The 17,030-nt window shown below is 42.1% G+C and overlaps 1 protein-coding gene across 1 annotated transcript in view; it reads right to left on the minus strand.

Annotated features, from left to right (window-relative positions):
- The window catches only part of LOC147009534 (uncharacterized), a 62,987-nt gene that overhangs the window by 44,461 nt on the left and 1,496 nt on the right, over positions 1 to 17,030 (minus strand). The window contains exons 2-3 of the mRNA XM_085861195.1: positions 11,573 to 11,635; positions 7,680 to 7,823 (exon numbers count right to left, since the gene is read on the minus strand). Coding sequence (XP_085717321.1) covers positions 7,680 to 7,823; positions 11,573 to 11,635 — 207 coding nt within the window. The remainder of the gene's footprint in view (positions 1 to 7,679; positions 7,824 to 11,572; positions 11,636 to 17,030) is intronic.

Below are 17,030 nucleotides of genomic sequence, written 5' to 3' on the forward strand. Positions count from 1 at the left end.
GAGAGCACGCTGAAAAACACTGCCATACGTCGTTGTACGCTGGCTTTAAACGTTGTACTTTTCGGTTGTCCTCAAATTTTTTCATGCTTGAAATTTCACGACGTATGCCGGCGTATGACTCACACGTTCCGCTACGCTCGCCACAAGTTGTATGCACGGTCTGCGATCGTTGACAGACGTCAACACATGCTACTTGTAAGTTAATCATAAGTTGAGACACGCCGAGGTAATGTTTAGCGTACCCGAAACTTATTTCTAACCTATGATTAACGTGTTGTTGGCACGTTACGCGATCGTTGTCACACGTCGACAGACGTTACTTTTAATTTACTCATAGGCTGAAAGACGTCGGTATAATGGATCGTCCTTGCGTCAGCGTCCACGGCCACGGCCAGGACACTTATTTGCAGCATTCTTCAAACTTTTCTTCGGCATGACGAGGATGTTCACACTTCGATGTCTAGCTTGGCTATGATTCCAATTGTCCATCGGCAGCGTCTATTTAAAATAGTCGAGTTTGAGTGTTTTAACACGTTCAGAAGAAACGCTTCAAATTTCCAAACCCCAGCGTCAAAAAACAAAGGCGAGTGACAGCAATTTAAATCGTTCATTGGAAACAATGAAAATAGCTGAGTGGTACCGTTTAAAAGTCGTTGAGTGTAAAAAAAATCCAATTGTTGAGCGCAAGTGTCTACTTTCAATAGTGGAGATGCAGCCATTTAAATCGTTGAGTGGCAGCCTATGAATAGCAAACCCTACGTCACCGGCAAAGATAAACTGCCGCACGATATGAATAAGTTAGGCTATCGTTGGGCATAGTTTGTGAACGCCGGCTTCATGATAATTATTCGTTGGTATATCGTATCTATAAGTAATCAAAGCGCTCTATGCACATTATTAGTTCATTGTGCATTTGTCCAACCCGTTATGAATAGACCTAAATCGTAAAAACAAGCTATAGCTCATTGTTGAAAAAGCCCCATAAAAAATTAGCCGCGAAGAACTTCGAACAATGGTGAAAAGATGTCTCCTACCCGTGGACACGCGGACGCAAGGACGATCCATCATAACCCACACCCTCCCCCTCACACTCACCTACTACTGCCAACATGAACAAACTACTACTAATACTAATACTAATACTGATACTGTTACTGCTGACATGGACATCGACTCAAAAAGGACTCGAAAATACTGTTGGGTTCCCCTTTTATGAGCAGCATTTTTATATACCAATTCCCAAAACCGCTGGGAACACGTCTTTATATGGCAGTTGTAAGCTAGAAACACGTTCATTTTTTTTTTTTGTCGACCGGAAGACGTCATTGGAATACGTCTACATACGTCGATGTGTGTTGGGACTACGTAAAGTATTGGTTCAAAGCACGTCAAACATAAGTTAGAAATAAGTTTCGCGTAAAAAAGACATTACCGCGACGTGTTTAGACTTATGAGTAGCTTATAAGTAGCCTTTGTGGACGTGTGTAAGCGTCCGCATATCGTGTGTAAAACTTATCCCCATCGCATGCGGAACGTGTGTCATACGCCGAGTACGTCGTAAAATTTTGAACATGTTTAAAATTTCTTGACGTACTCTACTTACTACGACGTATGATAGCGTACTTTAGCGTTCTACTCACGTACACCAAACTTACTCATACCGTATTTGACGTGCCCCAACGTTTTAAACACATTTTTCTTAGGTCGGCATACGCTGGCAAGATTGCCAAGGTGTGACCGCGATGTTGACACTTCCATTTCTACGGCAGTTATGATTCGAATCGTTGTGCGTCAGCCTTTTAATAGGCTACGTCACGACATCGTCGGCGATGCGTGCAACGCGCTATGCCTAAGTTAGACCATCGTTGGGCATCGGTTGTGTAGGCCGACAACAGGTTCAGCATTCGTTGGTATAAGTTATCTATAACACAACGAAACGTTCTGTGTCCGTTACCAATGCGTTATACTAAGACCAAGTCGCTATGAATACGTCCGAATCTTTAAAAAAAAACATCAAAAGTTCAACGTAAGCCAGCGTTTTAGATACATTTTAATACGTTGCCATCGCTGGCTAAAACGTCAAGGTGTGACCGGGCCTTAAGCGCAATATGGTCCATGTGTTTCATGTAAGTCAGATTGCCATGTAACAGGGATCTGTCAGAGTAAGTTGTTTGTTACACGTGATGCTGAAAACGCAGTGTATGTAATTTATAAATAGTATAGACAGATTAATTAATTACGTATATGTAAAAACCTCTTGTAGGTGGAGCTAAGTGAGGACTTCCCATCACACAGGCACAATGACTGCAATGAGTCTTTTTGAGGAGATCTCCACTAGCTTTGCACCACAAGATGGTGAAATATTTGCCCATTCTTCAGTTGAAAATTGCTCTAGTTCTGCCATGTTTGATGGGGCTCGTCAATGGATTGCAATTTTCAAATCTCGTCATAAATGGTCAATTGGGTTCAAGTCAGGACTTTGACTAGGCCACTCAGGAACATTTTTTTTGTTCTTATTCAGACACTCCAGTGTGGCTTTAGCTTTATCTTCGGATCATTGTCCTGCTGAAATGTGAATCTCTGACCCAGTTTCAGATTTATGGATGACAAGCAGGTTTTCATCAAGGATTCTCCTGGACTTGGTGCGCTGTCCATTGTCCCTTCGAAGCTGACAAGCTTGCCAGTCCCTGCTTATAAAAAAGTGGCACCAAAACATGATTCTGCCACCATGCTTCACAGTAGGGATGGTGTTGACTGGGGGATTTGCAGTGTTAGGCTTGAGCCAGATGCAACGCTTTTAATGTTGACAGAAGCATCGGCTTGTTTTCACTAAAATGCATATGTGTAATTAAATACTTGACCTCACTGAAAACACCCCACCGCCACGTCATTAAAAACACCCCACCGCCATGTCATTACAAATACCCCACCGCCACGTCATTAAAAACACCCCACCGCCATGTCATTACAAATACCCCACCGCCACGTCATTAAAAACACCTCCCACTCTGCAATTTAAAACACCTTACTACACGTGGCTACAGAGACACAGGCTTGTTTTAAACAAAATACAAACAAAATAAAGGAATGAAAACATGACATGCATTCCTCCCTCGTGCCAGCTGAACAACACAGCACAGATACTGCATAGATATACGTGCGTGTGCGTGCGCCCGCCCGCATGCATGCATGCATGCATGCATGCATGCATGCATGCATGCATGCATACATACATACATACATACATACATACATACATACATACATACATCAAACGCACTTCCTGACTGTTATGGTGAGCATCACCGCGGATTATGTTTCACACGGTAAAACCGTATAATCCGCACAGAACAACCATCCGTCTGCCACCCAGATAATTGTTCCTTCTAATGCAAACCATTCAACCAGAAGGCACGTGATGTGACCAGCAGGAAAATCGAAACATGAGGCGAGTGATGAGCACTCCGCTGATCCCCATTGAACAACAATCCAAACCAAAGTGTTGCCTCCAACACAGAGGCTTCGGCCCGGAGATTCTGTCAAAGAGACAAAGATTATATGGTCATCATCAGTTCAACATCAAACGGAACCACCTGATCACCGGGCCGAAGGTGGTTCCGTTTGATGTTTAACTGATGTGTGTGTGTCCATTCTTTTTGTTTGAAAACAAAACAAAAAAACAAAACACAGTGCTTTGTGGCTAAGCACTGAAACTAAACTTTGATTTTCTTGAAATTGTGAAAATGGACATACTGTGTTCTTTCATTTTTGGCCAGTACAGTGTTTATATGTATAGGTACTCCCTGCTATAAAAATAATAATAATAATAATAATAATAAATGAACACGTGATTGTTGTTGCTGCAATTTATTTACGTAACATCATGGGACGCAGATGATGTGCAAAACTCTGATAGAGATAAATGTTGAATAATTACATGTTTACTTCATTGTGCTCTAATGATGTAATGCTGCATTATGGAGAATGTTTTCACATCGTGATCCAACGTGGAAGAAACAATCTCAATATCGGGTATGTCCACTTTCGGCAGCAATCAATGTATCAAGATCCAGGGAGTGTATTTGCAGTAATTTGGGAAGTTTGAAACTGATTGCATGGATGAGCCACATGAATGTATTGGTCCTGAGCAAGAGTCATTATCCTGGGACATCCATTTCTTAGCATCTCTCTTGTTGATTCAGTGGCTTGATAACGTCTTATGAGTTCATAAACAGTTCCTGTTGGGAAACGGAAAAGAGGCTTCCACATGGCTAATGGCAGACCCTGTTTGAAGGTGTCTTATGATTTGATTCCTCTCATTTTCTGACAGAAGTGGCATTGTAAATGGGTTGTCAAATAATGTAATCTGTGTGTTTTTTGGATGATCCACACGCCGGTGTCTTAGAAAGACGTTCATATTTGCTCAGAATGCCATCTGTCACCTCAAAACGCAAGGTGCATGGGTTGCACGTGGTGAACGATTATTGCACGAGGTACTTACGTTACGTGGAAACTTGCAATCGAGTGTTCTGCACATCCCTCCTTCCAAAAAGACTCTTGGAATGAATACTGAAACAGTCCTTTAACAATTACACTTTAAATTCTACATACAGTATTCTGGGATTTTTAATGGCGGAGAGTATATATAATTAATATCACCCTTGGTGATGTCTGTGCCCGTTCCACTGTTCTAATTGCCACTACTTTGCCGCCCCCCCACCCCCCACCGATAAAAACAAGTTGATAAATTGTTTGATTAAATGAATGTGGTGTTGATTTATCGTTGCCTTGTTGGGTCAAATAGCTTCCTCCTGCATGAAAGTTCCTTGTGTAACATCCATTTTCCTTTTTTTGACCATTTTTTTTTTATTATGTTCAATTATTTGTTCTGGTGTCATCTCCCTCTGGTCTTTAGCTGCATCTTTGACTTCATCAGTTATTTCCTTTATGTTCGTTGGGTCGGTATTTGTGGATTTTAATCTTGTAAAAGTAAGACTTTATTCACTTTTGCAAATACTTTTTACTTTTACAGTTGGTCCTCGAAACGTTTTCCTCTTCTGTATATCCCCAATACCTTATTTATGGATTATACTACATTGCAAAAGAGGATGGTCTCCTTCTGCATAGACCAGCTCACTTTCAAAATATATTCTGTTCATCTTGAACTTAGTTTGTCCTAGTTTTGGCGTCATGCAGCACCTTTTAAGATTTCTGCTTTGGTATGGCAAACTATGATTTTTTTTCTGGACAGCGTATAGCTATTATGTGTGGTCCTTTTATATTTAGTCGGGTGTCTGTGTATCCCCATTCAAAGACTGGACCCAGATGCATTATTGTTCATGCTAGTAGGACAACTAGTGGTGGTCGGTTTAAAGGGGAGCAGGATGCAGGACTGTATGAGAATGGGGAATATTAAAACTCTACCAATTTGGCTTCAGCAATAGCAGACGTTGGTCCTCAGTCAATGATTGTCAGACCTTTCGCCTTTACAACATTCAGAAAAGAGACAAAGGGAACCAGCCAATCGAGAATAACAAAACAATATTCCACAGTGCTCTGAAAAGAAGAAGCAAGGTATGTCTTGGCTTGGTGAAGAATGTACAGTCTATGTGGACATGTTTTTAGAGGCTCACATGTTAAGTTAACCCCACATGGACATGTCATCACAAATGCTGAGACACACGGAATTCTCATGAATGAACTTCCTTCACAGGTTAATCTTCAAAATAAATACGAGAGTTGGCTGGTTTACAATTTTAGAGATGGACTGTGAGTATGTAACACTTACTTGGATTAAAAGTCATGTTGCAAGTGTCAGAGCAGTTTTGATGTTCTGTAAGGTTATCTGTGAGTGACACAACCACTGTCTTTCTGTAAATGGCCTGAAAAATTGTATTCAGTCCTATCAGGTGGTCATTGAAATGGCAAGAATGGTTATTTAGAGAAAGAGTGACGAAACAGTAATCAAGAGTATAACAGAATCCAAAATGCTGTCGTAGCGCAAGTTAGTCTTCATTCGGAGAGATGGTGGGAAGATAAATTCGTCTTATTACCTTCGCATTCTGCGAAAGGTTATGTTTTGGTCGGCGTGTATTTATTTATTTATTTGTAATCTTGTGATTCGTATAACTCAAAAAGTATTAAACCGAATTGCATGAAATTTGGTGGGATGATTGGTTATTAGCCAGGAAGCATTCAATTAGATTTTGGGATCGTTCGGGTCAAAGGTCAAGGTCAAGGTCACGAAAAGGTCAAAATCGTCTTTTTACGATAACACGGTCAATTTTTATTCAATTTGCATGCAACTAACGCCAAAATGTTCAGAATTCAACGCCTCACCTTGTGATATGCAATATGACACAATGACGCCCATACTCTTGTTACCGGTTAGGGGTCAAAGGTCAGGGGGGGTCACGACCTTGAAAAATATTTTTTTTCAAGTTTTTGTCATAACGTGGTCAATTCTTGTCCGCTTTACATGAACCCAGCACCAAAATGTTCAGAATTTAATGCCCAATCTTGTGACACAATGACGTCATAACACATGTCATCAGTTGGGGTAAAATGTCGGGGGGGGGGTCACGCCCTTGAAAAATATGCGGTTTTCGGCATAACTCAGTCAATTCTTATTCGATTTGCATGAAACCAGCATCAAACGAGATTACCTTCTCTTGTTAAAACGTTGTATTCACCGAGCTTTAGAGTGAAGACTCGCCAAAACGACGTGAGTTGATTGTTGTTTAGTCCGTAGCCCCCGAAAGTCAGGGGGGGTCATGACATTATAGATATGTGGTTTGTGTCATAAGACCATTCATATGAAACCAGTTCCCCACACTCATACCAAGAACAAAAAAAGTAGTGGCGGCGAAGGTATGCGCTCTATGAGTGCCCGTTCTAGTTGGGAGCTTCATTGATGGGATGCATACCTCAAGCTTGACTAAAATGGTGGCTACTAATGAATCAAAAACATCATAATTACAAAATCTTTATTACCCCAACAAAAAAAAACCTTGCTAATCCAACCCTCTTAATTGTTGATCCCAGTGTTTCCTTCCTTTCCCTCTCTCTCTCTCGTTTCCTTTCCTATTGGTTTATCCCCTTGCAAGTTGTGCCCAATTGCTTCCCCATTATAATCCTCATAAAGCTTATAGATAAATCCTAAGTAAAGGCCAGAACTACAAAATACAGAAAGATTTATTTACATTTTAATTGCAACCAATATCCCTTCCCTAGTTACGACTACTATTACTACTCATTTAACGACCATTTATCCCATATTAGGGCGTTGGTCATAACAAACAAACACTGACCTCAGATGTTAAAAGTAAAAGGTCCAAACTTAATACGCTGTGTTAAATGAAACAACAGACAGCAGACATCTTCAAGACGTTCGTGAAACTGAATTACAGAACGCAGTTCCACAGTAAATCATCCAAAGTTGGTGTAGGCGAGCGTAACACTGTGGAACTTGGTCGCAGGATTTTGAATGGATTCAATGAAACAGCAGGTAGGAGACATCTTCGAGATGTTTCCGAGTTAATATAAACAAACCCGATTGGGTGCACACAGTTAAAATGGATACGTCATTCTGCAGGATTTGCAAAGAAATAGTTTGATGGTAAAAATAACAAACGAAAAAAGTAAACGGTTTGATGCGTTCCCCACGGAGCTCGGCTTACCTTTGAACAGCTGAGCAGCATTGCTCGGCTCCACGGGTAGAGAATCGCACAGTTCCTGCTTTACACGTTCATTGCTCAAAGCATCCTGGGAAGTCTGAAGAATGTTATTTTGAAAAGTTTCTGACTTCACCAAAGGAACTTCACCTGCAAACCATGTGACAGTTTATTTTACTCTAAAAGGCATTTGTATTGTAATGGACTTGACCTCCCAAACGGGTGCGGTGAGACCGCTAGAGATAAACTCCCAAGACTGGAGAGATAAATTCCGAAGGAGGCGCTCCAAACTCGCGAATGATTTGTGATGCGGTGTGGTTAGCTTTTATTAATTTAAGGCCCGGTCACACCTTGACGTTTTAGCCAGCGATGGCAACGTATTAAAATGTATGTAAAACGCTGGCTTACGTTGAACTTTTGATGTTTTTTTTAAAGATTCGGACGTATTCATAACGAGTTGGTCGTATGCATAACATATTAGTAATGGACACAGAACGTTTCGTTGTGTTGTAGATAACTTATACCAACGAATGCTGAACCTGTTGTTGGCCTACACAACCGATGCCCAACGATAGTCTAACTTAGGCATAGCGCGTTGCACGCATCGCCGACGATGTCGTGACGTAGCCTATTAAAAGGCTGACGCACAACGATTCGAATCATAACTGCCGTAGAAATGGAAGTGTCAAAATCGCGGTCACACCTTGGCGATCTTGCCAGCGTATGCCGACCTAAGAAAAATGTGTCTAAAACGTTGGGGCACGTCAAATACGGTATAAGTTTGGTATACGTGAGTAGAACGCTAAAGTACGCTATCATACGTCGTAGTAAGTAGAGTACGTCAAGAAATTTTAAACATGTTCAAAATTTTACGACGTACTCGGCGTATGACACACGTTCCGCATGCGATGGGGATAAGTTTTACACACGATATGTGGACGCTTACACACGTCCACAAAGGCTACTTATAAGCTACTCATAAGTCGAAACACGTCGCGGTAATGTCTTTTTTATGCGAAACTTATTTCTAACTTATGTTTGACGTGCTTTGAACCAATACTTTACGTAGTCCCAACACACATCGACGTATGTAGACGTATTCCAATGACGTCTTCCGGTCGACAAAAAAAAAAAAAATTAACGTGTTTCTAGCTTACAACTGCCATATAAAGACGTGTTCCCAGCGGTTTTGGGAATTGGTATATAAAAATGGTGTTCATAAAAGGGGAACCCAACAGTGTTTTCGAGTCCTTTTTGAGTCGATGTCCATGTCAGCAGTAACAGTATCAGTATCAGTATCAGTATTAGTATTAGTATTAGTAGTAGTTTATTCATGTTGGCAGTAGTAGGTGAGTGTGAGGGGGAGGGTGTGGGTTATGATGGATCGTCCTTGCGTCCGCGTGTCCACGGGTAGGTTCATAGGCTGCCACTCAACGATTTAAATGGCTGCATCTCCACTATTGAAAGTAGACGCTTGTGCTCAACAATTGGATTTTTTTTACACTCAACGACTTTTAAACGGTACCACTCAGCTATTTTCATTGTTTACAATGAACGATTTAAATTGCTGTCACTCGCCTTTGTTTTTTGACGCTGGCGCTCGCAAATTTTAATCGTTTCTATTGAACGTGCTAAATCGCTCAAACCCCACTATTGAAAGTAGACGCTTGCGCTTAACAATTGGATTTTTTTTTTTACACTCAACGACTTTTAAACGGTACCACTCAACTAGTTTCATTGTTTACAATGAACGATTTAAATTGCTGTCACTCGCCTTTGTTTTTTGACGCTGGCGCTCGGAAATTTTAATCGTTTATATTGAACGTGCTAAATCGCTCAAACTCCACTATTGAAAGTAGACGCTTGCGCTCAACAATTGGATTTTTTTTTACACTCAACGACTTTTAAACGGTACCACTCTGCTATTTTCATTGTTTACAATGAACGATTTAAATTGCTGTCACTCGCCTTTGTTTTTTGACGCTGGGGTTTGGAAATTTGAAGCGTTTCTTCTGAACGTGTTAAAACGCTCAAACTCGACTATTTTAAATAGACGCTGCCGATGGACAATTGGAATCATAGCCAAGCTAGACATCGAAGTGTGAACATCCTCGTCATGCCGAAGAAAAGTTTGAAGAATGCTGCAAATAAGTGTCCTGGCCGTGGACGCTGACGCAAGGACGATCCATTATACCGGCGTCTTTCAGCCTATGAGTAACTTAAAAGTAACGTCTGTCGATGTGTGGCAACGATCGCGTAACGTGCCAACAACACGTTAATCATCGGTTAGAAATAAGTTTCGGGTACGCTAAACATTACCTCGGCGTGTCTCAACTTATGATTAGCTTACAAGTAGCATGTGTTGACGTCCGTCAACGATCGCAGACCGTGCATACAACTTGTGGCCAGCGTAGCGGAACGTGTGAGTCATACGCCGGCATACGTCGTGAAATTTCAAGCATGAAAAAATTTGAGGACAACCGAAAAGTACAACGTTTAAAGCCAACGTACAACGACGTATGGCAGTGTTTTTCAGCATGCTCTCAATGTTATCAAAACTTACCCATAACGTATTCAACGTGTGCCAGCGTTTTAGAAAAAAAATTCAAAAATCGGCATACGTTGGCTAAAACGTCAAGGTGTGACCGGGCCTTTAGGCCAAAAAGGGGAAGTTTGATTATGCTTCAGGCCCAAAATGGCCCAAAAAACTACATATGGCCCAAAATGTACAGCAACTTGTTATCTAAAATTAAAAAAAAAATTAATGGGGATGGGGGCACAGTAAGCATAATGAGAATAAACAGCACAGAGAAACCTGATTGACGCACTTAACCTGGACGGTTACGGTTTACAGCGGCTATCTATAAAAAAAAATATTCTTATGTGGACAATCTCGTACAGGAACACGGGACGAACAGGAGAGTTGACAGGATAGTGTAGGTGTGTGCATAGTTTTCCCTGGTGAAGCTTCGGGGGGGAGGGTGGGCATGGTGCAGGCTGGTGGTGTGAGTCAGCAAAGACGCAAAGGACGCTTTAGTGCAGGCACGTCTTCATACCCCTTTCCACCAGGGCGAGTCTTGTCTGACATCCCTCCGGGCTCTCTTGTCTTTCTATGGCACTGAATGGCTCTTCCCCTCTCTGGCTCCCTCTCCCTTCGGCAACAATCAACACGTATCCATACATCCATTGGGACAATACTCTGTGCAGAGTGTTGATGCTGCCTAAGCAGTCTCCTTGGCTATTGGGAACAATCCTGGACGGGTCGTCACTCCGACACAGGATACCAGCATGCTGGCACTCATTTTGCCGACCTCGGAAGGATGACAGGCAAAGTCAACCCCACCTGGTATTAATTCAACAGCGAAGGGGGATTTGAACTCAGGATCCTCAGATCCCAAGCCCACCACCCTAACCATTAAGCCAACACCAGGCATAATCAACAGGTATCACTGCCTTTTATAGCCAGGCTTCTTGACCACCTGCAGAGCGGTCCCTCCCCCCCCCCCCAACCTACGGGTGTCGTGCATGCACTCTTGCAATGCCAAGGAAGCAGACATGTAAGACACCATTTGCCAGAGTGTGTCTGAGGGTTTGTACACGTGGATGCTCAATTTCAGATGTCGTCGTATGGTGTGAAAGGACAATGGGGGTGATATGAGCGATAAACACGTACGGAACATGGGGAGAAGACACAGATACAAGGATGAGGATGGTGAGGGAGGGGGAGCTACCTCGACATCTGACCCTGGTCAAATTATGGTTTCAAACACTTCTGCAAACGCTCATCAAGAGATAACTGATGAATAATTAACCCCTCATTAACCCCCAAGTCATTTTCATAGCAGTGTTATCATCATTCACATTGATCTAGAACAGGAAGATGTTGGTGTTGTTCATACCTTTGTCGATCGAGGAGTAATCATCAACTAACTCAGACTCCACCTTCACTTCCGCAATAGAATCTGAAAATAAAATCATCCAATTCAAAAAACTTTCACTAAAACATCATCCCATTCAAACTCATCTTCAAGGAGCATTTCGAAACAAACTGTTGAGGTGTCGATTGTTGTTTGTATCATGTGCTCATTGCTGCGTCTTTTGCATGTCTGTTTGATCTTGTTGTGTTGTCACCATACCCATCCCCCCTCCCCTCCCCTCCCCTCCCCCGACTCGCACACCCATTTGCCTTGCTTTACTTCCATCACCTCTCACCATCCCAAATCCCGCTCCCTCTCACTATCACTCCTTCCTTACACCAACCAAAATATCCCAGTTTTGTATTTTTAATTAATTTTCTGAAATTTGTAAAATTTGTTTGTCACTTGGAAGTTGTGGGTTGCGATCTGTAAATAAAGGTGGAAGAAATCGGATTTAATGCAATTTAATTCCAGGCTATAAGGCAACAAAAGGTGAAAAAATTGAAGGGTAAAACTTTCTATCGGCACTGTAAATGTAGGCCAAAATGTGTGGAGTGTAACGAAGCACTCCCACCCGATCTCAAACGGACGTGGGTCCTGCACATGTGCAGACCAAAGTGTCACCTCCAACCCGGGGGCTTCAGACCGGCCACTCACTCATGTCAAACGACAGAGATTTAAGGTCATCATTGGTTAAACATCAAACGGAGCCACCTATCGGGATTTCAGGATTATTTGCCCTCATTATGAAGGTGCATTTTTTTAATTTTTAAAAAAGGTTAAAAAAAACCCAAACAAGTACCGATACATTCAAAGTACACCGCCCACATGCCAAATAAATAAATAAATCCTCCAGTATGCCGTGCAGCACGTGGAGACAGAAGTAGGAGGAAGCGGTGTACTTCTGAGGTCAATATGTACAAATGATACTTACTCGCCATGCAGCATATGGAGTCGGAATTGGGAGGGAGCGGTGTGCAATAATTGATTGATTGATTGATTAATTGCATAATTTAAATAAATAAATAATAATCATAAAATAATTTATTTCTCAATCAATTGCCGAATAGCAAACCGAAGCCAGCAATGTTTCATCTGAATCAACTTTTTGAAAAGTAAGTAATTAATCAAAAAAAATGAATCAAAAATACTCTTTATAGCCAAATCACTCCGTAAATGTCATGTCCCGATATCAGCTTCCCAGCTCAAAAGGTGCCTGAGATATTGTCAGGATTGGAAATAAAATAAATAAGGAATGAATAAATTGATCATAATCAAGTAATTAATTGAATAATCAAAAAAATACCGTTTTTGCCAAAGCACATCTTCACTTTTGTCTCCAAATGTCAGCTTCCCCGCTCAAAGGATGGCTGAGATAATCGCTCGGACAAACAAACAAGACAATAAGAAAACAAACGAGTAGCGGTACATTCAAAGTACACCGCCCCCATGCTAAATAAATAAAAACACTAGAAGGGCACTCGGTAGAGCGCATACCTCCACCACGCAATGCCTGATCCACGAGAACATATCAGGCCCAATACATTTTTGAGATATCGTGCTACATATCGTTTTTGGCCCGATCTCTCAATGTTGAAGAATCACTTTTAAACAAGCTCAAATGAGCTAAGATCCTCGTCCTCTTAATGATGACGTCATGAAAACGAATATTACGTCATTGTGATGTATCAAGTTTGCGATAAATTCTCTGTGCTAATGCCCGGCTTGATTCCCACAAAGAAAATTCAAACAGCTTGCCTAGTTTCGGAGATAATGGTATAAGCGATTTCCATTCGCGGCGATATTATGTCAACTTTTTTATAGGAAGAATTTCCAAAATCGGAGATGGTTACTGCCTGCGCGTGGGCTTTCTGCATATACGTGGCAAGTTTCACGAAGATCCGATGAAAACTCTGGGTTGTGAAACAAAAAATGTCAAAAAATAGGAATGACGTCATAAAAATTGATATGATGTCATAGTGATGTATCATATGTGGGGTAATTCATCTCTGCGAATGCCCTATTCGATTCCCGCAAACAGAATTCAAAAAGCTTGTCTAGTTCCGGAGATAATTTTTTCGGCGATTTCCATTTGCGGAGATATTTTGACGTCATAACTTTTTTTCTAGGAGGAATTTTCAAAATCGGAGATGGTTACTGTCTGCGCAGGGTATTTTTACATATACATGCCAAGTTTCAGGAAGTTTCGATGAAAATTGTAGGCTGTGAAACAAAAAAGTCCACAAGAAGAAGGTGAAGAACAACAACGTGAGTCAGACTTAGAGATCCTCCACGAGGATCTAAAAATTCTAGTAGTAGGATCCGGATCTGGATCTTCACCAAAATCAAAACAGTTCGTCCTTGTCACACACCAAACCTGTCCACAAAATTTCATCCGGATCCATCCATAACTTTTTGAGATATCCTGTACACAAACAAACAAACAAACAGACAGAAAGGGGTGAAAACATAACCTCCTTCACCTTCGGTGGTGGAGGTAATAATCATCCAGCACGAGACATGGTCGGGGCACCTTCGGCGCCCAGCGATGCTGCCATGCAGCACATGGAGTCAGAATTGTGAGGGAGCAGTGTACAATAATCGATTGATTAATTGCATAATTAAAATAAATAAATAATAATCGAAAATAATTAATTTCTTAATGAATTGGCTGATAGCATACCAAAACCACCACTGTTTCATCTGAATCTGTTCCTTTTTGAAAATTAATCGAAAAATGAATAATGAATCGATTAATTGATTAATCAATAAATCAAAAATACTCTTTATAGTCAAATCACTTGGTCACTGTCAAATCCAAATATCAGTTTCCTCGCTCAAAAGGTGCCGGAGATATTGCCCAGATGAGAAATAAAATAAATAAGTAATTAATGAATAGATAATAATTATGTAATTAATCAATTGATAAATCAAAAAATAAAATATACTTTTTTGCCGAAGCACATCTTCACATTTGTCCCCAAATTTCAGCTTCCCAGCTCAGAGGATGGCTGAGATCTCACCCAGAAAGAAAGAAAGAAAATAAGTAATTGATTGTTCTTCTTCTTCTTGTGTATGGCAGCTCAGCTGCCAGGGTATCTATCATTTCTTGGAAGTGCAGTTGTGTTGCTGATGCAGTGCCCCTCCACCAGTACATATGGGTACTCATTTCACTGACCTTGTATTGGAAGGATGACAGGCTGAGTCAACCCCCTGGTATATTAATTCAGTGGCCAATAGGGCTTGAACTCAGGACCCTAGGATCCTAAGCCACCACTCTAACCACTAAGCCAACACTCTCTTCTTCTTCTTCTTTCGGCTGCTCCCATTAGGGGTCGCCACAGCGGATCATCCGTATGATCCGCATTGTGATTTGGCACATGTTTTACGCCGGATGCCATTCCTGACGCAACCCTGGTCGCCTCTTACGACACAGGGATCGGGTACACCTATTTTAACCGGGGTATACACCGGCCCAGTATACTGGTACTCATTTCGCCGACCTCGGAAGGATGACAGGCTGAGTCAACCCCCTGGTGTATTAATTCAGTGGCCCAACGGGGCTTGAACTCAGGACCTTTTGGATCCCAAGCTGCTGCCCTAACCACTAAGCCAACACCAGGCTCATTAATTGATGAATCGACAATAAGTAATTAATCAATAAATCAAAAATATCCTTTATACCCAAATCACCTGTTCACTGTCATGTCCAAATATCAGCTTCCTAGCTCAAAAGGTGCCTGAGATATTACCAGGATGAGGAATTAATTAATTAATCAATTAATTGATGAATCCAAAAATAAAAACGCCGTTTTTGCCAAAGGCACATCTTCACTTTTGTCCCCAAATTTCAGCTCTGGCTGAGATATCGCCCGGACAAACAAACAAACGGATGGCGTCATGCACCACTTGGATGTGGCATCAGGAAGGAACGGTGTGCAACATTTAAACAGATTGGAACGTGCACCTTGGCCCCATGGCGAAAGCACACAGTCCAACAAGACTGTCCCACTGGTATATACTTGTCCCTCAGCCCACAGGCTGAAGCACATGGTCAAACAAACACACACATCCGAACCCCAAAAAGGCCAGAATGCATGGTCATACAATTGGAACCGTCAATGGGAGCAAATCCCCACGACTTCAACAGCATGCCGCCTTGAATTCAGGCTTCTTTGCCCGCATCAGGACGGCACACCGAATAAATATCGAACCGACGACGCCCACAGTCGTCGTATAAATGCTACTAGCACCCTCTGGCTGTAATGGTGAGCATCAGCCACAGATTTTTTCTCACGCGGTAAAACCGCGTAATTTACAAAGAACAAAAGTCTGTCGGCGAATGGTGTCAGTTCCACGAAAATGCTCCTCGGAGCAATGATAAAAAAATTACGTAAAAGTTGCTTCAAATTATTCAATCCAAACCTCCGGGAGAAATTCCTGCCTCAATTAAGCTCTTCCAAGCAGCGCACAGGGAATAAAAGACTTCCTTTTTATGAGGATTTTTCTGTCGTGGAATTTTTAGCACAGGGCTTCCAACTCGTGTCGGGATAAAAATATTTTGTGGGAAAACACCAGAGACGAGGCCCTGAAACCCCTTGGGCTATGGGGCGTTATAAAGCTAACCCTAACCCTAACCCTAATAGCTTCCAACTCATGTCGGTATAAAAACATTTTGTGGGAAAACACCAGAGACGGGGCCTGAAACCCCTCGGGCTATCGGGGCGTTATACAGCTAACCCTAACCCTAACCCTAATAGCTTCCAACTCATGTCGGGATAAAAACATTTTGTGGGAAAACACCAGAGACGAGGCCCTGAAACCCCTTGGGCTATCGGGGCGTTATAAAGCTAACCCTAACCCTAATAGCTTCCAACTCATGTCGGGATAAAAACATTTTGTGGGAAAACACCAGAGACGAGGCCCTGAAACCCCTCGGGCTATCGGGGCGTTATAAAGCTAACCCTAACCCTAATAGCTTCCAACTCATGTCGGTATAAAAACATTTTGTGGGAAAACACCAGAGACGGGGCCTGAAACCCCTCGGGCTATCGGGGCGTTATAAAGCTAACCCTAACCCTAATCCTAACCCCTCGGGCTATCGGAGCTTTATAAAGCTAACCCTAACCCTAATCCTAACCCTAGCCCCTCGGGCTATCGGAGCGTTATAAAGCGAACCCTAACCCGTTGGGCTATCGGGGCGTTATAAAGATAACCCTAACCCCTCAGGCTATCAGGGCGTTATAAAGCTAACCCTAATCCTAACCCTAACCCCTCGGGCTATCGGGGTGTTATAAAGCTAACCCTAACCCTAATCCTAACCCCTCGGGCTATCGGAGCTTTATAAAGCTAACCCTAACCCTAATCCTAACCCTAGCCCCTCGGGCTATCGGAGCGTTATAAAGCTAACCCTAATCCTAACCCTAACCCCTCGGGCGAT

The sequence above is a fragment of the Eptatretus burgeri genome, chromosome 17 (genome assembly GCF_056783735.1).
Source record: "Eptatretus burgeri isolate ZD-2024b chromosome 17, Ebu_testis_v1, whole genome shotgun sequence".
NCBI lineage: Eukaryota > Metazoa > Chordata > Myxini > Myxiniformes > Myxinidae > Eptatretus > Eptatretus burgeri.